The sequence below is a fragment of the Heterodontus francisci genome, chromosome 1 (assembly GCF_036365525.1).
Source record: "Heterodontus francisci isolate sHetFra1 chromosome 1, sHetFra1.hap1, whole genome shotgun sequence".
Classification (NCBI taxonomy): Eukaryota; Metazoa; Chordata; class Chondrichthyes; order Heterodontiformes; family Heterodontidae; genus Heterodontus; species Heterodontus francisci.
In genome coordinates this window covers 14,012,491-14,033,215 of record NC_090371.1, presented here as the reverse complement: position 1 = coordinate 14,033,215, position 20,725 = coordinate 14,012,491, and the positions used below count along the sequence as shown (strand labels likewise).

Here is a 20,725-nt window from a genome sequence, read left to right as displayed (position 1 = left end):
CACACAGCTTCTGGATCTCTTCATCCAGTGGGATTGGTCGACGTACCTAGCCGATTACGGGCAGCCCAACTGCAAGTACCTGCGGGTGAATCCAACTACAGCCCTTGCTCTGCTGGACAAGTAAGTGCATCACCTTGGGGCTTCCAGTTCAGGGGGTGACTTGTATGTGGGAGCAATGTAATGTCTTGTATGAATGAAGACAGTTCTCAACTATGTGTGAGTCAAGGTTTTAAATACCAAGATAAAAATTAGGGAGATTGGGCACGCCACATTTCTGGGTCAACAGAGCAGCAATCAGCAAAGCAAAAATATTGGACTGTGGATATCCAAAGCAGTCAAGTACAATTTGGAGCAGTAGCAACAACAACATGCTTTTATTTAGCTCCTCTAATGTCCCAAGGTGCTTCACAGGAAAATCATCAGACAATACTTGGACCCTGAGCCGCATAAGGAGATATGAGGAAATGGTAAGTTTTAAGGGGTGACTTTAAAGGAGGAGAGAAGTTTCGGGAAGGAATTCCAGAACTTAGTAGTTAGGCAGCTGAAGGTACGGAAGCCAGTGAAGATGGGTGGAATTGGAGGAACACAGAAATATCGGAGGGTTGTATGGCTGTTCAGTGGTATACAGATAGGAAAGGATGAGGCTATGGAGGGATTTGAGTGCAATAATGAGAATTTTTAAATCGAGGCTATGCCTTGAGCAAGTCGAGCTCAAATTGTTTAGATTCCACCTTCAATATACTCTCTCCCACTGTCTTCCCATGCTCAGGGATAGGCACCGCCATGTAGCACCACGGACATTTGACAAAATTATTGACTCAGCCACAGACATGGGGGCAGTTAAGCTGTATATCAAGTGTATAGCCAATCTAATGCCATCAAAACACATTTCTCCCTATAAATAAAGTAGCTAAGCATACAAACATCAATGAAGAGCAGCACAACTGTATTAGCTAGCTAGAAAGCAAAATAGTATGCAATGCTAATGCAGATTACTTTTGTTGACAGAATGGAGCTAGCTACATCAATGTCACGGGGTGGTAGATGGACCTTATTGGATGACTCCTGTGGATTCACACTGTATCAGGCATGCAAATTCGTCCAATAAACCATGAAGCTCAAAAAGAGGATTTTTATTGTGGTTATTGAGGTGAAGCGGTGGAAAAATTAGCAATAGGAAGTCAGACAATTTCTCACACTGCTATTGTCACAAGACAATTTAACTCATGATGTTCTCTGTGCAACTTCTCCAACTGCTTGTAATATGTATCTGAAGACAGGGCAGCCAACGAAAGGGCAGTGATCTCCAAATCAGGAAAATTTTATAGGGTGAAGCAGATAGTACTTCAGACGAGTCATGTAAAACAGCAAAGCAGAGTGGGACAGGAAGGGCCAGAGAGATTAACGGTAGGGAGCCAAGACTAGTTCAATCACCTTGACAGGCTATGAAACCAGGTCCTGGATTCTAAAATACAGAAACAACAGAATCTCTCATGGACAAAATGCCATTAGCTCATCAAAGCAAGTGACAAAATTAGATAAACACAATTACAAATTAAGAGTGCCCTTCAATAAAGCGATTATTTTAAATTCACATGTCTATATCTCAGTCTGTCACTGTAGATTCCGATTCAGCTCTGACAAGATAATTATTAACAAAAAGCTTTTTGGAAAAAGTTGAACAGTTGTTACTGCATGTATTATTCAGTTACAAAATGTTCAGTCACTATCTGCAAGATTGTGCTCCAGTCTAACCAATTTCTCTCGTGCCCCCACACTGTCTCCTGCCCCTCATGCTCTCTCTCTTGCCCCTCGCACGCTCTCTCCTGCCCCACTCGCTTTCTCTCTCTCTCTCTCCTGCCCCACTCTCTCCTCCCCCAACACTCATGATCGCTATCCATTGCTGTCTGTAGCACTTGTCTGGGCATCAAATGAGGATTGGTTGGGCTGACAGTTATGCTTTTCATGGTTGAATAACCTCCCACTGCTCACTTTGTAAGTTCACAGTCACCTTGTGGACAAAATACTGGGATAAAAGGGAAAAAACAGATGCCCCCTATGTGTCAAAACCTACAGTACAGATGGGGGGATAGTAGGTTTGTTGGGAAAGAATTATCAAAATGGAGGCGAAAACAGCCTGTGCTGTCACTTAGCTGTATTCTCAAGCAGTTTGAAATTTTGATTTCTGTTTGTCTTTTTTTTAAACTGCTGCATTGTAGGATCTCTCGAGCGTAAGTATTAACTTACTGGAGAAAGTTTGTAGCCAACCTGTCACTGAAAACAATCAGGCAAAACTGTCGCAGAATTTCAGAAATGGTGATATATTTGTTCTACATTACACAAGCTGTGGAAAAATTCCCAACTCTCCACAGTTGGATTGTGTCTAAAACTTGTTAACGCTTGATACAGTTGGTGTCGAGACATCAGTTTGCATTGATGAGTATTAAGTGACGCTCAGTTTGGGTTCCGCCAAGGCCACTCAGCTCCTGACCTCATTACAGCCTTGGTTCAAACATGGACAAAAGAGCTGAACTCAAGAGGTGAGGTGAGAGTGACTGCCCTTGACATCAAGGCAGCATTTAACTGGGTATGGCATCAAGGAGCCCTAGCAAAACTGAGGTCAATGGGAATCAGGGGGAAAACTCTCCGCTGACTGGAGTCATACCTAGCACAAAAGAAGATGGCTGTGGTTGTTGGAGGTCAATCATCTGAGCTGCAGGACATCACTGCAGGAGTTCCTCAGGGTAGTGTCCTACGCCCAACCATCTTCAGCTGCTTCATCAATGACCTTCCTTCAGTCATAAGGTCAGAAATGGGGATGTTCGCTGATGATTGCACAATGTTCAGCACCATTCGTGACTCCTCAGATACCAAAGCAGTCCATGTTGAAATGCAGCAAGACCTGGACAATATCCAGGCTTGGGCTGATAGGTGCCAAGTAACATTCGCGCCACACAAGTGCCAGGCAATGACCATCTCCAACAAGAGAGAATCTAACCATCTCCCCTTGACATTCAACAGCATTACCATTGCTGAATCCCCCACTATCAACATCCTAGGGGCTACCATTGACCAGAAACTGAACTGGAGTAGCCATATAAATACCGTGGCTACAAGAGCAGGTCAGAGACTAGGAATCCTGAGGCGAGTAACTCACCACTTGACTCCCCAAAGCCTGTCCACCATCTACAAGGCACAAGTCAGGAGTGTGATGGAATTCTCTCCACTTGCCTGGATGGGTGCAGCTCCAACAACACTCAAGAAGCTTGACATCATCCAGGACAAAGCAGCCCGCTTGATTGGCACCCCATCTGCAAACATTCACTCCCTCCACCACCGACGCACAGTGGCAGCAGTGTGTACCATCTGCAAGATGCACTGCAGCAATGCACCAAGGCTCCTTAGACAGCACCTTCCAAACCCGCGACCTCTACCAACTAGAAGGACAAGGGCAGCAAATGCATGGGAACACCACCACCTGCAAGTTCCCCTCCAAGTCACACATCGTCCTGACTTGGAACTATATCGCCGTTCCTTCACTGTCGCTGGGTCAAAATCCTGGAACTCCCTCACAGCACTGTGGGTGTACCTACCCCACATGGACTGCAGCAGTTCATATAGGCAGCTCACTGCCACCTTCTCAAGGGCAATTAGGGATGGGCAATAAATGCTGGCCTTATCAGCAATGCCCACATCCCATGAATGAATAAAAAACTGCTATTCATCCCATTTTTTTCCACATGAACCTTCAGTTTAATTCCACTCTCCTCATTCCTCATATCTTTTTTCCAGCAACTCTTTCCCTTTTATAACCTTTTGAGAACTCCTTTTCAACAGCAGTTTGTGAAGGATATTCCAAACTCTAACCAACCTTTGTGTAAAGAAATTATTTTAAAATTCATGTATTCCCAGATCCAATACTGAGAAAAACTCCCTCTACAATGTCCCATCAAACACTCCCAGGACAGGTATTGCATGAGTTAGATAGAGTAAAGCTCCCACTACACTGTCTCATCAAACACTCCCAGGACAGGTACAGCACTGGGATTGGCTGGGCAATTTGGAGCACTTCCTGCCAGCAATCAGGGGGAGCAGCTGCACCTGTGCTGCAGCAACTGCAGAGTGGAGACTGGAGTAATTGGAGAAAGTGGAGAGAGGTGAATGCAGAGTGGAGAGAAACCATCAAGGAAGGCTGCAATTGTTTTGGAGAGGTGGGTGTCAGGGCACCTGAAGAACTCTTAAGTTTGGACTGTTTGGGGGAGGGAGAAGAGGCTGGAAGACTTGGGTGGGGCTGCCAAATCCAGTAGGGGGCCCCTGTATTTGTATTGGTGTTTGCACACAGGGAGCTCCCTCCCCACCCCAACGAGCTAGCCTGGGATAGCTGGAGCTGCCCAGGTGAAGAGACTTTCTCTTAACTTTGTAAAGCACATCGGAAGCAGAGTGTGTCTGGGCAGCTACAGCTGTCCCAGGTGAAGACATCGCACCCCTTCCCACTACCAACTGGAAGACCAGCAAAAGGTCCGGTTTCCTCCCACAGCCAAAGACTTGCAGGTTGCTAGGTAAATTGGCCATTGTAAATTGCCCCTGGTGTAGATAGATGGTAGGAGAATTGAGGGAAGGTGGGGATGTGGTAGGGAATATGGGATTAATGTAGGATTGGTATAAATGGGTGGTTATTGTTCGGCACAGACTCGGTGGGCCGAAGGGCCTGTTTCAGTGCTGTATCTCTCTATGACTGCCTGCATTAACACCTGCAAAGAGACTGATTCCTCCTGATCCTCCTCTCGTTCAGCCTCTCTCCCTAGCCATACCCTCCAGTCTGTCCATTTTTTGCTTTTTGCAATAATTTGTTTTTTGTTATTTTCTCGATTTCAATTTTTATTTATTTTTCTCTCCACGGTGGACGTGACTCTTCTACCCTATGCCTTCACAGCCTTGTTTGGTGGCGGTGCCCTCCTATGCTGCAGCAGCCGCTCCTGTGGCCCCGTCACCATTTAGAATATTGACAACAAAGCATGGGGTTAAGTGTTACACCCACCCTACCATGACTATTGAGGCTTGCATTAAGGCAATGGCCGAGGTTGTCGGCCCCTCGGCCATTGTGGCAGCCTCAAAGATGTATGGGAAGGCTGTGTTCTTCCTGAAGACCGAGCGGGCAGTGTCCCTTGCCCTAAGGACGGAGCTCACAGTGGGTGGGACTTTCCTGCCAGTGGACCCTCTGGGGGCCACTGCACAGCAGGTAATGTTGTCAAATGTCCCACCCTTCATTCCTGATGGGCTCCTCCTCCCCCACCTACACCATCTGGGGGAGGTGAGGTTGGGGATCAACCCAGTCCCGCTCGGTCTTCGGGAGCACAGCCTCCGACATGTCTACTCCTTCCACCGCCAGCTATTCATGCAGCTGGCACGGGAGGAGGTCTTGGAGGGCCACTTCAGTGTAGAGTTCCAGGGGACGGCCTACCGCGTCTTTTGGACCTCGGACGGGGCGCGGTGCCACGTCTGCAAGGGGGTGGGGCATGTTCGTAAGAACTGCCCCAACCTCCCGGCCCAAGATGGTTCCACAGCACCTCCTCCCACTCCCCCCACACATCCAACAGACACCGCTCAGTCGGTTCCGGAGGCTGTGGTTTTCACAGCCTTCGGTGGGGAGGGGAGTGTCCGTCCGAGTGAAAGGAAGACGCGGAGAAAAAAGAAACATCAAGAGGCGCGTCCCCTGGACACTTTGACACAACCCGAGCCTGAGCTCAGCCCAAAGCCCGTTCCCACGGAATCCACCTGTCCCAGGGCTGGGCTCAGGCCCAGGGTGACTAAAAAGAACAAAAAGGAGGGTGCGGAGGCCTCTGATGACATGGAGGTCTCTGAGCCTCCGCGTCCTAGTGGGAAAAAGAGGAGAAGGCACCCCTCCACAGAGGTAACAAGGGGCCCTGAGGTGCAGGGTCCATCTGTTGGAGGGGAGCTGTCTCCTGTTTCGGGTCCTCAGGTTCCCCTTACCACCACCACCATCAAGGCTGCAAAGTCTGGGCAGGAGCTCCCTATTCCTCAGGATGGAGGGGAGGGGGAGACACCTGTACATGTGGCCCCTCCGGGGGAAGCCAGTGAAGCCCTGCTTGTGGTGGGGGAGCCTGGGGACGCCACCCATTCTGCCACTGCCACTGGGTCGGGTGCCCTGAGAGGGAGGGAGGGCGAGGCCCCAGAGGGTCGGCCCTACCAGCTGGAGCCCTCCACCAACCAGGAGACACCCAACCCGGTCATAACCGAGAATGCTGTCCCATCTGCTGGGCCTGTGGGTGCTGTCGGAGCGGGAGTTGGCCTCCTCTCTCCGCCTCTGGTCTCGGCTCCGGCTGGATTTCCGGAGTCAGGAACTTCTGTCTCCCCTGGACCACTCATTGGCCTGGGGACGGGTGTGGAGGGGGGTCCTGAACTGCTGGCGCCCACAGGCTCCAGTTTCACAGTAGAACCCAGAGAGGACTCCTCCGCCATCGATCCTGGGGGTGGAATCGTGACGGAGGCAGGACCAGCTGGCACGGCCGGGATGTCCGCCACACAGTGTGTGGTGGATGTGTCGGCCGCTGGCGGTGACGACCCGGAGGGGGATGGGGATTCGGTGTGGGGCACGGAGGATGACCTTGATTCCATCGCCAGTGAGGTGGTGGAGTCCCTCGTGCCTCCCACCGAATCTCCCCTCATCCCCACGGTGGATCTCCGGGATTTCCTCGCAGTTTGCAGGGGTTGCCGCAATAAAGTTCAGCTGGCCCTCAGCCGTTGGTCGAATCTGGCGCTGATTATCCAGTCCGTCCGTGCCGCCATTAAGAAAGCGGGCAAGCACGATGGCGTGAAACTGGTTGAGAGGTGCCGTTTTAATGTGTTCCTCAATGGGTTGCTGGGGGAGTGGAGGGCCAGGTGCACTTCCACTCCCTCCTCACAGTGAAGTGTTGGTGACGGGTTTTAAGTACCTTTGACATGAAGATAACCAAAGCCAGCCTCAACATCAACGGCAGCAGGGGGTCTCACCGCTCATTTCACAATCTCTCAGTCCTTAGGGAAGGGAGATACACGGTGAGCTTTCTGCAGGAAACCCACACCATTCCGGGAGACGAAGCCACCTGGCTCCTGGAGTGGCAGGATGGGGTCTACATGAGTCACCTCACCCCTATTTCTAGTGGGGTGGCTATCTTGTTGGCCCCGACTTTTCAGCCGGAGATCTTGGGGGTCAAGGAGCTAGTGCCGGGCCGCTTGCTCCACCTCGCCGTTCGCCTGGGTAGCGTGCCGCTCCACTTTGTGAACGTGTACGCGCCCAGGCCCGGCGCGTTGCAAGCGCACTTCTTTGAAGAAGTGTCCGCTCTCTTGAGCTCCATCAATAGCAGCGAGTTCATCATCCTCGGGGGATTTTAACTGCAGCCTCGAGTTGGGGGATCGTTCCGGTCCCCAGCGCGGCCAAGTGTCGGTGGAGAAGTTGAGGGGACTGATCAGCTCTCTTAACTTGGTGGACGTCTGGCGGAATCTCCATCCCGACTCCAGCGCCTTCACGTGGAGGTCTGGAGGAGGAGGGTCCCGAATCGACTGCCTCTACTTTTCGCAGGCGTACGTCTCCCGTGTCTCGGCGGCCTCCATGCGGCTGGTACCGTGCTCGGACCACCGCCTGGTGTGGGCGGAGTTCACTCCGTTCCGCACGCGGGCGGGGTCCGCATACTGGCACTTTAACAACCGGCTGCTGGAGGACGAGCGATTTCGGGACTCGTTCTGTCGATTCTGGGCCGACTGGAGAAGGAAGCAGGGGGGCTTCCCCTCCTTGAGGCTATGGTGGGATGTGGGCAAGACTCACATCCGCATCTTCTGTCAGGAGTACGCGAAGGGGTCGACCAAGAGGCGGGAGGCCGTGATCGGGCGCCTTGAGAGGGAGGTGCACGACTTGGAGTCCCGCCTCGGTCATGCCGTCGTGGACCCGGCCCTGTGGCAGAAGGGCGTGCTGAGGGACCTGCAGCTCATAGGGTCCCGAGGCGCGTACGTGAGGTCGCGGATCCAGATCCTGGAAGATTTGGACCGCGCCTCACCCTTCTTCTATTCGCTGGAAAAGTGGCGGGGGTCCGTAAGCAGCTCGTCGAGCTGCTGGCCCACGACGGATCCTCCATCACGGATCCGAAGGGAATGGGCCTCCTGGTCCATACTTATTACAGTGCTTTGTTCTCTCCGGATCCGTCCAGCAAGGATGCGCGCAGAGTTTTGTGGGAGGACCTGCTGCAGGTCAGCCCGGAGGGTGCCGAAGGATTGGAGGCTCCGTTCACGTTGGCGGAGCTGACTGGCGCCCTCCACCAGCTCTCAAGGGGCAAATTCCCAGGACTGGATGGGTTGACCGTGGAGTTCCTCAGGGCGTTCTGGGACGTCCTGGGGGACGATTACGCGCGGGTCCTGGGGGAAAGCCTGGCGACCGGGAAGATGCCCCTCTTGTGGCGCAGGGCGGTCATCGTCCTGCCGCCGAAGAGGGGCGATCTGCACCTGCTTTAAAAACTGGCGTCCGGTCTCCCTCCTCAGCACGGATTATAAGATCTTTGCCCGGGCTATGTCTACCCACCTGGGCTCCGTGCTGGCCCACATGATCCACCCCGACCAGTCCTACACGGTCCCGGGCTGGTCCATCCAGGACAACATCCACCTGGTCCGGGACCTGATCCATCTTTCCCAGAGGACTGGTCAGTCGGTCGCCTTTCTTTCCCTCGATCAGGAGAAGGCGTTCGACAGGGTGGATCATGAATACCTTTTCGGGACTCTGCGCGCTTTCGGACTCTGGCTGCATTTCGTGGCCCGGGTCCGAATTTTGTACGCCGCCGCAGTGTCTAATCAAAGTTAACGGGTCCTTGATGGCGCCCCTTCGCTTTGGGAGAGGAGTGCGTCAGGGATGCCCCATGTCCGGCCAATTGTATACCATCTGCGTGGAGCCCTTCTTGTGCCTGCTTCGCAGGAGGTTGACGGGATTGGCTCTGCGTGAGCCGGCCATGTGGGTCATCCTCTCGGCCTACGCCGAGGACGTGCTCCTCGCGGTTACAGATCCCATTGACTTGCGGAGGATGCGCGACTGCCAGCAGACCTTTTCTGCCGCTTCCTCCACGAGGATCAATTGGGAGAAATGTTCCGCACTCCTGGTGGGTCAGTGGCGGGTGGACTCCCTGCCGGAGGAGATGACACCTTTTGCGTGGAGCACCACACACCTCCTCTATCTGGGAGTCCACCTTAGCCCCGCTGAGGAAGCCTGGCCGGCAAACTGGCAGGAGTTGGAGACGAAAGTCACCGCTCGGCTGGGGTGCTGGACAGGACTGCTCCAAGTGCTTTCCTACAGGGGCCGAGCGCTGGTCATAAACCAACTGGTGGCCTCCATGTTGTGGTACCGGTTGGTCACTTTGGCCCCGCCCCCTGCATTTGCCAACAAGATCCAGAAGAAACTCGTCGATTTCTTCTGGGGCAAGAGGAAACTCTGGGTCTCTGCCGCGGTCCTGAGTCTCCCGATTGAGGAGGGCGGCCAGTCGCTGGTGTGCGTCCGCACCCAGGCTGCGACTCTCCGCCTTCGGACCCTGCAGAGATACCTGTACATCGAGCGTCCTCCTAGATGGTGTGCGCTGGCGACGTGTCTTTTCCGCCAGTGTCACTGCCTTCAAGACGACACGCAGCTCCCGGTGGAGTCCGTTAGCCTCGCTTATCTGAGGGAGTTGCCTGTCTTTTACCGGGATCTATTCTGAGTCTGGAACATGGTCGCCTCCAGTCAGGGTGCTCCCCCACGGGCGGAGGTGAGCGCCTCGGCTGTCCGGGTGGCCGACTCCGGGGACCGTCCGGTGGGCCGAGGAGGAGCCGAAACCCCCGGGACGTCCCTCACTGCGGGTGGCAAGGGGGCTTGGGAGGAAGCTGACCCCCGCTCGGCCGGAACTGCTCATCGGACCCAGGCCCCGAAACCCTCCTCGGGAGCCGGTCCCGCACAACCCGAGCCGCCTCTCGGAAATGCCCTCCGTGCCATTCCAATCGGCGCGGAGGGGTTTCCTGTACGGGCTGCTCCTGCACACTCTCCACTTCCTCGCCCTCGTCAGCCGGCCGGACACGCCCTGGCGGTCCGCGTTGCCATCTGGCGGCGAGGGGAAACCCCGATGGAGGTCTCTCTACGCGGGAGTCTTCCCCCTTTACATCGGGGACCTGGGGTGGAGGGTGCTGCACAGAGCAGTCCCGTGCAATAGGCTTTTAAGTAGGTTCACGGACTCCCAGGCCAGCTGTACTTTCTGCGGCGGAGGGGCTTGGGCCGGGAGGAGGATCTCCTCGTCGGTCTGCTCCTGGGCCTGGCCAAGGTGGCAATTCACAGGTCCAGGTTGCGGGCCGTCGGGGGGGTCCGTCCTCCCCGATTGCCTGCCCCTCTTCCGCGGTTACGTTCGCGCCCGGGTGTCCCTGGAAAAGGAGCATGCGGTGTCCGCCGGTACGCTTGAGGCCTTCCGCGACCGGTGGGCACCACAGGGACTGGAGTGCATCGTCGACGCCGAGAATGGCATTTTAATTTGAGTTTTTTTTGTTTATTTATCTGGTTTTAATAAAGTTATTTTAAAAATATAAGTGTGTATATAAAGGGGGCCTGAGGAATAAAGGCCCCCTCGACATAAAAAATGTATAAAGGGGGCCTGAGGAATAAAGGCCCCCTCGACATAAAATATATAAAAGGGGCCTGGGGTATAAAGGTCACCTGGAAAAAAAAAGAAAAAAAAAACGGGGGATAGATACAGAAAAAAAAAACGGGGTTAGATGCAGAGTAAAGCTCCCTCTGCACTGTCCCCCAACAGACAGGGGTAAAACATTTTAGTTTTTCACAGCTCTGTTGTGTTTTATACCAATTTGTGGTTTGCAGAAGCAGCATCTTTCAGTAATGAATGGGTTAATTCAGAGGCTGTGTCAAAATTATTAATCCTGACTGGTCAGAAAGAAAAGAGGTGAAGGCTGCAGCTGAGGGGATTTCGACTTCTGAGGGAGAGGATAGAGGGAGAGAGACAGAGAGAGAGGGAGAAAGAGAGAGCGAGTGACAAAGAAAGAGAAAGACAAATAGAGACGGGAGAGAGAGAGGGAGACAGAGAGAAAGAGGGAATGAGATAGAGACAGAGAGAGAGAGTGAAACAGTGAGAAAGAGAGACAGAGACAGAGATAGCGAGAGAATGAGAGACAGGTAGAGACATAGAGAAATAAACAAAGAGAGAGAGAAAGAGAGACAGAGATGGAGAGACAGAGTAAGAGACAGATAGAGAGTGAGAGAGAGAGAGAGACAGAGTGTGAGAGACAGAGAGAGAGAGAGAGACAATGTAGCATGTTCATTTTCATTAGCAATGCACAATGGCCCTTTTTGCTGAATAATTTGGACAGTAGAAATTGCAGATCTAAGAATAATAATGTGTTACTTTCATAACAAGGGTTTCTACAGTAAAAAAAAAATAGAATACCATACAGACAAAAGCACCCTCTAAATTGCCCCCTCAATGATTTGGGTGTCATTGGTAGACAACTTATTTTGCTGAGAAGGAGCTGATACAACTGAGTGTTCCGAGGGCAGTTAAAAGTCAACACACTGATGTAGGATATATAGGCCCAGACCGGAAAGGACAGTAGGTTTCCTTCCCTAAAGGACATTAGTGAACTAGTTGAGTTTTTGCAATGACTGACAGCTTCTTGGTCACTCACCATTACTGAGACCAGCTTTTTATTTTTCACTTTGTTCAAACTGAATTCAAATTCTCAAACTCCCGTGGTGGGTTTGGAACTCTCACTCTCTGGAGTATTGGTCCAGTAACATAACCCTGTATTCTATGATTGTGTTAATTGGCAAACTTCTCAGTGGTGAATAATGGGACAGTGTCATAACAGAAAAGATTTTCTGATTGCAGGGTCACAATATTTCAAGGTGTGACTTTCTATCCATTCAAAAATGTACAGTGGCGCAGTTTCTCCCGATTTGGTTCAGGTTGATTGATTGGAATATGCGCTCTGAGTCGTTTAATGGCTCTAAAAAGGAGCCACATCTTTTCACCACATGCTGTGATTCTCTTTTCCAGAATGAAAGACACCAGCCGGAAGAACAATGTCTTTGCACAGTTTCGCAAGAACGAACGGGACAAGCAGAAGCTCATAGATACGGTGGCAAAGCAGCTCAGGAGTCTGATCAACAGCATGTCCCAACAGCATTGAACCTGCTTGCCTCTCTCCCTCCCTCCCTCTCTCCCTTCCTCCCTCCCTCCCTTCCTCCCTCTTAATTGAACATATTGCTGGATATTGCAGAATTTGCCACTACAACCATAGAAACTGAGACCAGTCCACTCCTTTAAAGGGACAAGAAGTGTTTGACAAACTTTTTTTTTGTTGCTTTGTTTACAAACTCGCTGCGGAATGTTGCAAACTGCCCGCAAGGCATCGTGAAGCTGCTGTGAAGGTAAAGGACAACTCCGCTGTTTGGTATCCCTCCTGCAGACACATGTGGCGTTGCTGATTGCTTTATGGACATGGTGTTCCTTTTGTGAGAGAAACACTACACCTCTTAATACTTTATGGGGTTTTTGTTTGGATGAGCAGATTTTGCGCAGCAGGTCAAAGCACAGATCTGCCATCTCTAAATCCTAGATGAGACTTTAGGACCCACTGGAAATTGGGGAGGTGTCCACAGAAATTCTGGATATTGACCTTCAACCTGGGCCACATGACTGAATAATGCTCCTTTCCTCATTCACAAATCCTCTTCCCCTCTCTCTCTCTCCTGCCGTCCTTCCAAGCCAACCTTCATCCAGTGGAGCTGCAGCTTGCATCCTCCTCATTGCAATATGCCACCAAATACACTCATTAACTCACTCATTTACTGGAATTCTCTTTCCATCCAGATATCTTGCACTGATTGCTGAACGCATTTCACAGTTCCACTTTCAAGTGACAGCGCCCTTGGAAATGAACCCTTGGTATCACCAAAAAATATGAACAAATTTTTTTGTTCATAATGCCTTATTTTCTAATGTATATTAGCGAATACCGATGACATTATAGAGTCCTATTTTAAAGGGAATGGTGAGTTTAACAGTGCAAGGGAGCTGAATTAATGTCAGTGGAGGTAGAGTCAGTAATATAGGGTGCTGGGGAGAGGGGTTACTGAGTGACAGTGCACGGGAACTGGATTAACATCAGTAGAGATACAGTCAGTAATACAGGGTACGGAGGAGGACCTCTTTTTGAATGCAAGGAAGCTCATCACTTTTGAATCTCCAAAGCCACACAGGCAGATATGGAGTATGCAAACTCTGCCTGTAGGGACCACACTTAACTAGGCTTAGACAGAGTTTGGCAAGAGCCATATCTCAGGGACCTTGTGTTTTCCTGTGGGCGGCGCAGTGATTAGCACTGCAGCCTCACAGCTCCAGCGACCCAGGTTCAATTCCGGGTACTGCCTGTGTGGAGTTTGCAAGTTCTCCCTGCGTCTGCGTGGGTTTCCTCCGGGTGCTCCGGTTTCCTCCCACATGCCAAAGACTTGCTGGTTGATAGGTTAATTGGCCTTTATAAATTGCCCCTAGTAATAGGTAAGCGGTAGGGAAATATAGGGACAGGTGGGGATGTGGTAGTAATGTGGAATTAGTGTAGGATTAGTATAAAATGGGTGGTTGATGGTCGGCACAGACTCGGTGGGCCGAAGGGCCTGTTTCAGTGCTGTATCTCTAAACTAAACTAAACAACCAACTGAAAGTATGTAGTTCACCAGCACAGAGCAGTAGTAAGCTTCCTGCTGTTTGTCCAGTCAGGACCACACTTCCCTTTAGCTGATTGCCATCTCTGTCCAAATGGAGCCAGCTGGAAGAATGCTGTGAGTGGCAGGTCGGCCCATCGACTGCTCGTTACTGAGCCAGACTGGGTGGCCAAATCGCCAATTATGTCTGACAAACTGGCTTGGATGTCAGGATGATTGAGCCTGCCCTTACCAGCTGTGTCAGCTTCAGTCAATTTGACCCTCAGAGTGACTCTGCTTAACCACCCCCATTGGTGGACAAGCACAGATTCGGTGCCAGGAACTTCCTGATGAAAGACAACCTATCACCATAGCTCAAATGAAATAGTAATGTGTTAAGTTAGGACGAGTTACAGAAGTGAAAAGTGGGAGGAAGCTGGATTAACATCAGTGGAGATACCGTCTTGAGCCCCGTCTCACTGTCTGGATCTATCTTACATTTCATTAGCAAGTGATGTTTTCACATTTGTCTTTTGGTGAATTTTGTGCTTGTTCAACCTTAATACCAGCAAATGGAAAATCTTCCATTGCAAGCACTGATTGTTGACATATAAGACACAGCTAGGTGAACAGGCACAGTATGGGCCTAGATGCAAAATTCATTTCGGTATTTCAGCCCCAAACTCTCGAGAGCGCCCCCCCCCCCCACTGCCACTGCTGTGAAATTTTTCATTCTGCCACACCAGCCAAAGTGCTATGACCTGTCAGGAGTTAGAGTGCCAACTTATGGGAGCTACATGGAGCTGCAAGCTTGGCCTCAGAGATCAAAGGGCAACGCCTCGCCAAGTGAGCCACCCAATTATTTTTTAAAAAGCAGTGACTCCAACGGCTAGATTAATTGGCTCTCCTGGAACACACCTACATTTTTAAAAAAAAGTGAAAAGCTGTTCACTGGAGCAACGTATTTACTCTGGGAGTAGCTGCGTCATCCAGAGCTGGAAGGTGGCCGGGTTTAACCCACCCACCCACCCCATTCCCACTTGGTCAGGGCTCCAGTAAAGTTGCACTCTCATTGACCTCCAGGCGCTCAGGTCAATGACTGGCTCTCTGACTCGTCCTATCCCACGACTCATTTCTTCAAGTGCTGGAACTGGGCGTGGGAGTTGGACGAAGGTTTGTCTGCGAAGCTCCCACGATCCAAAATCCTGCCTATCGATCCACTCTCTGGGCAGGCGGAGCTTGAGGACAGCCTGCATTGGCGGAACTGGAGCCTAGCAAGAGTCGACACCTTCAGAAGAGTTGGGGAGACGATGACCAAGGAGAGAATATACATGCACTCCCCAGTCATGGAACAGTTTCATTTTACCATCAATACTAACTCTTAAGATGATGTTACTGACTGAGGCGATTCTCATTGCTGTTTAAGTGTTTTCTTCTTCGAGATTACCAGCCTGGTGCAAGGCATATTTGATTGTTAATATGAAACCTCTTTACAGACTGTCGTGACCTCTTACTCCCTACTGCAAGCAGCATTAGATGTCCAACTGTATATGTAATAACGAGATAAACAGGACAGAAATAAAACCCTACGAATTTTGGAAATCAGAAACTTTTAAAGGAACAGGAAGTCGTGGGTTTATGCAGTCAGCATCTGAAAGAGGCAAGACGTGGAACAGATGCGGTGGACTATGATTAAGGACTGATGGGAACAACAAGAAGAACTTGTATTTATACAGAACCTTTAATGTGGTAAAACTTCCCAAGGTGTTTCAAAGGGACATTATTAAACAAAATTTGACACTGTGGAGATGTTAAGGCAGATAACCAAAAGGTTATCAAAGATGTAGATTATAAGGACTGTCTTAAAGGGGGAAAGAGATGTGGGAGATGTTTAGGGAGGAAATTTCACAGCTTGTGGCCTTGGCAGATGAAGGCATGGCTGCCAGTGTTGATGGGGTAGATGAGAATGTGGAATTAGAGACACACAGATCAGCCATGATCTTATTGAATGGCAGAGCAGGCTAGAGGTGCCGAAAGGCCTACTTCTGCTCCTAATTCGTATGTTCGTAAATGATAAAAATCGGGGATGCTCAAAAAGCCAAAATTGGAGGAGTGAAGATATCTCAGAGGGTTGGAGGAGATTGCAGAGATAGGGAGGGACGAGGCTATGGAGGGATTTGAAAACATTTTAAAATCGAGGCATTGTTTAACGGAAAGTCACTAGGTCACAATGTGACATGTGAACATGACTTGGTGCAAGTTAGAACACAGGCAGCAGAATTTTGGATGACCTCAAGTTTACAGAAGGTAGAACATGGGAAACTAACCAGAGTGCAGGTGATCGGAGGTAGGGGTGGAGGTGGACACAATGGGCCGAATGGCCTCCATCTGTGCTGTAAATCTTTCTATGCTGCAGAGATGGAAATAGGCAGTCTTAGTGTTGGCACAGAAATGTGGTCAGAGGCTCACCTTGGACAACTAGAGCACCAAGGTTGCAAACTGCCTGGTTCAGCCTCAGATACTCACCATGGTGAGAGATAGAGTTGATGGCTAGGAAATGGAGTTTGAGGTGGCTTCAGTCTTCCCATTATTTAGTTGGAGGAAATTTCTGCTCATCCCATACTGGATGTCAGACAACAATCTGACAATTTAGAGACAGTGGAAGGATCAAAAGAGAAGGTGGTGAGGTAGAGCTGGGTGTCATCAGCATACATGTGGAAACTGACATTGTGTTTTCGAATGATGTAGGCGATTGGCAGCATGTAGCTCAGAAATAGCAGAGGCCAAGGATAGATCCTTAGGGGACATGAGAGGTAATGCTGCGAGAATAGGAGGAGAAGCCAGTGCAAGTAAATGTATGGCTACGACAGGATAGATAAAAATGGAATCAAGTGAGTGCAGCCCAACCCAGCTGGCTGATGGAGAGGTGTTGGAGGAGGATGGTGTAGTCAGCTGTGCCTAGCCTGCAGACGGGTCAAGAAGGGATAGTTTAGTTTTGTCAGTCACGTAGGATATCATTTCATCCTTTGATGAGAGATGTTTTGCTACTGCGACAGGTGGAAAGCTGATTGGTGGGATTCAAACATGGAGTTCTGGGAAAGATGAGCACAGATTTAGGAGGCGACAGCACATTCAAGGACTTTGCAGAGGAAACAGGTTGGAAATGGGACTGTGGTTGGCAAGGACGGATGGGTCAAGGATTTTATTTTGAGGAGGGGCACATTTGAAGGAGTGGGGTCAGTATTTGATGAGAGAGAACTGTTAATGTTATCAACTAAAATCAACAATATCAACAAGATTGAACAGAACAGGAAATGGTTGTTAGACCCCACAAGCCATGTTACCCTTTTCACATATCAACCCAAATTCATCAATCCCCAATTACTGAATCTCTTATTCACCACATCCTTCAATCTCTTCTCATTATTTATCTCAATCTCATATTCACAATATCTATCAATCCCACCAGATCCCTCAATCTCTCCTCACCATATCCCTTGTCACCAATCTCTTCATTTTATCTCTCAATCTTTTCCTTCCCACCACAACTCTCAATCCTTCACCACCATTTCTCCCCACCATATCCTTCAACTTCTTCTGCCCACATCCCTCAATCCCTTTGTGCATTATCCCTGAATCCCTTAACCACCGTATCCCTCAATCTCATATCATCGTACACCTCAATGCTGTTTCCCTCCTGAAACATACCTGATTGTCTCGTTACTGCAATTACACTGCCCACTTCAAAGTCTTTCCTTGGTAACTTATTCCTTGGCTTTTATTGCTATGGGTGAAGAAATTCCCACTAACTTACTTTCTTCCTCCAGACTTAATTTTTAAAATATGTCCACCCTTAAAAACCTAAATTAAGTCATCTTGAAGATTCTTTTCGAAAGATACAGAGCACTGAGTGTACTATTCTCCCTTTCAGATGCTGATTGGCTGGCTGTATATTTTCCAGAATCTATTTTCCCTTAACATTTGTATTTGCTAATGCTTTGAGCGAATTATGTCGCTCAGAAAGGCCGCCCACTTTGTCATGCTATTTGTCGACGGGCGGGCTTGACCCGGGATTAGATGGGGTGGGCAGTTGGGGAGAGTATAGCCATAATTGCTTTTTTTAATTAATATGCTGTTAAAGGGGTATATCTAAACACATACAGATTGTATATATAGAACTTCTCGGTGAACACCGCTTGCAGTATCCTAGGCCACTATATAAAGAAGAGCTGCATACTTGATTTGCAGGGTAAGAGTTGGGTTTACTGGAGGGTTGCTTACTAACTGTATAATCATTGTATTACTCCAAGTCATGTTTACCAATGCATTCCTAGTTCTCAGCCTGCCATCAGGCTGCTAGGTGGCTAGTTTCTGTTTTTTTTTTATTTTTCAAATGTTCTATTTGTTGAAAATTGCACAGGTGTTTTCTTTTTGCACAGATGCGGAATTTACAAAGGAAGTGAACAAACGGGGAGAAATAATTTTCTTTGCTTGTTACCCATATGCAAGATGCAAATTATCGTGGGAAAGATTTGCTCCTCTCAGTGTACAGTACCAGGGTTGACCAAAATAAAACTGCTTAGGTGGCCAACTCTCTCTTTGCTATTACTTTCCACACATTTCAGTCTTTGAAAACAATTTTCACCAACAACAAAGAACAATCGATGCCTCAAGAGCATTCTCCCCCTAACTCAATGCAGTATGGTAGTTTACTGGTTGTGCCCTCTCACCTCTGAGACAGAAGGTCATGAGTTCAAGTTGCACGCCAGACACGGTTGACATTCCCAGTACAATACTGAGAGAATGCCGCACTGTTGGAACTGCCATTGTTTGGGTGAGATGTTAAACCGAGACGCCTCCATCTGCCCTTTTAGATGGACATGTAAGATCCCATGGTACTATTTCGAAGAAGAGCAGTTGAGTTCTTCCCAATGTTCTAGACAATATGTATCCCTCAACCAACATTACTAAAACAGATTATCTTGTCATCATCACATTGCTACTTGTGAGAGCTTGCTGTGCATAAATTGGCTGCCACATTTCCTACAATACAACAGTAACTAAACCTCAAAAATTACTTAATGGCACTGCAGGGCTTTGGGATATCCTGAAGTTGTGAAAGGTGCTATATAAATACAAGTCTTTGAGCTAGCAACCTAGAAGATGTGAGATCAAATCCCACTCTGACAAGTTGAATTCAGTAAATCTGGTAATTTGAGGGCTGGTATCAGGAAAAAAATGACTGTGAAAACTTCATCCCTGATGACATTCATCAGAATATGTAACTCTACAATCTTCCCATCACATCATTTCGCATGTTTCTTAAATTAATCTTGCCCTGGCCTCATCTGTCCTTGCTTGCAATCTGCTCCAGTTGTTGCTGAGGCTAATCAGTCTGAATTTTAATATTGGCAAAAGTTTATGTCCACTGATTCTGAAAACTCCCTCATCTCAAAATGCCTTTTGCTGGGCCCATTGGTACAGGAAACCCGAACCTTGCAGTTGGTGTTGTTCCCATGCATCTGCTGCCCTTGTCCTTCTAGGTGGAAGAGGTCGCAGGTTTGGAAGGTGCTGTCGAAGGAGCCTTGGTGAGTTGCTGCAGTGCATCTTGTAGACACTGCTGCCACTGTGCGTCGGTGGTTGAGGGAGTGAATGTGAAGAATGGGATAAAAATCAGCAACTAGAAGGGAAGTGACCAAATAGGCTTTGAATTAGTTCTACCAACCTTTGCCAGAGACTATTAATCCATAAAGAATTTTCTTCCGATTAGTCTGAAAGCAGCTCTATTATTTAAGAGGTCAACTGCAGGTTACAGGGAAGGCAAGATTAAAAGGAAATGGTGTGGGAGTAAGGCAACTTACACCTGTATGAAACTCAGCCTGACCTGTTCTGTTGTGCTGCATTCATAGAATGGTGCAGCACAGAAGGAGGTCATTCAGCCTGTGGATTTATACAATTCCCTTTTGAAAGTTACAATTGAATCAGCTTTCACCACCCTTTTAGGCAGCACACCACCAGTCTTCTTATCTCCTGGTAGTGATGGAATTGATAATCGGAAGCAATGAAATAGCAGGACTTTGAACAAGTATTCTGTATCTGTCTTCACAGTAGAAGACACAAAAAAAATCCCAATAATAATAGAGAATTATGGGCAAAAGGGAGGGAGGAACTTAAAACAATCACTGTCACTGGAGGAAAAGTATCAGGAGAACTAATGAGACTGAAGTTCCTGGACCTGATGGCCTGCATCCTAGGGTCTTAAAAGAAGCGGCTGCAGAGATAGTGGATGCATTGGTTATAATCTTACAAAATTCCCTAGATTATAAGAAGGTCCCAGCGGATTGGAAACTGTAGATGTAACACCCCTATTTAAGAAAGGAGAGAAACAGAAAGCAGGAAACTATAGGCTAATTAGTCTAAAGTGTCATTGGGAAAATGCTGGAAGCCATCATTAAGGAAGTAGTAGCTGGACATTTAGAAAATCATAATACAATCAAACAGCATGATTTTATGAAAGGGAGACATTTGACAAATTTATTAGAGTTCTTTGAGGATGTAACAAGCAGGGTGGATAAAGGGGAACCAGTCAAGGTAGCATACTTGGATTTCCAAAAGGAATTTGCCACATAAAAGGTTATTACACAAGATAAGAGCTCATGGTACTAAAGCATAATTCTGCAGATGCTGGAAATAAGAAACAGAAAATGCATGAAATACTCTAGGTGTTGATAAGTGCTCACGGTGTTGGGCGTTACTATTAGCCTGAATAGAGGATTGGCTAACCAACAGGAGACAGTCGAGCTAAATTGGGCATTTTCAGGTTGGCAAACTGTACCTAGTGGAGTACGATGGGGATCAGTGCTGGGGCCTCAACTATTTATGGTCCATATTAATGACTTGGATGAAGGGACCGAGTGTATTGTAACCAAATTTGCTGACAATACAAAGAGATGTAGGAAAGCAAGTTGCGAGGAGAACACAAAAAGTCTGCAATGAGATATAGATAGGTTAAGTGAG

The 20,725-nt window shown here is 48.8% G+C and overlaps 1 protein-coding gene across 3 annotated transcripts in view; it reads left to right on the top strand.

The window, feature by feature from the left end:
* LOC137367890 (exocyst complex component 6B) overlaps window positions 1-18,299 on the top strand; it is a 755,392-nt gene extending 737,093 nt beyond the window's left edge. For all 3 annotated transcript variants that reach the window (XM_068028681.1, XM_068028683.1, XM_068028682.1), the window contains exons 21-22: window positions 8-120; window positions 12,063-18,299. In XM_068028681.1, the coding sequence (XP_067884782.1) occupies window positions 8-120; window positions 12,063-12,195 (246 nt within the window). In that variant the 3' untranslated portion in view covers window positions 12,196-18,299. The remainder of the gene's footprint in view (window positions 1-7; window positions 121-12,062) is intronic.
* Window positions 18,300-20,725: the final 2,426 nt, after the last annotated feature.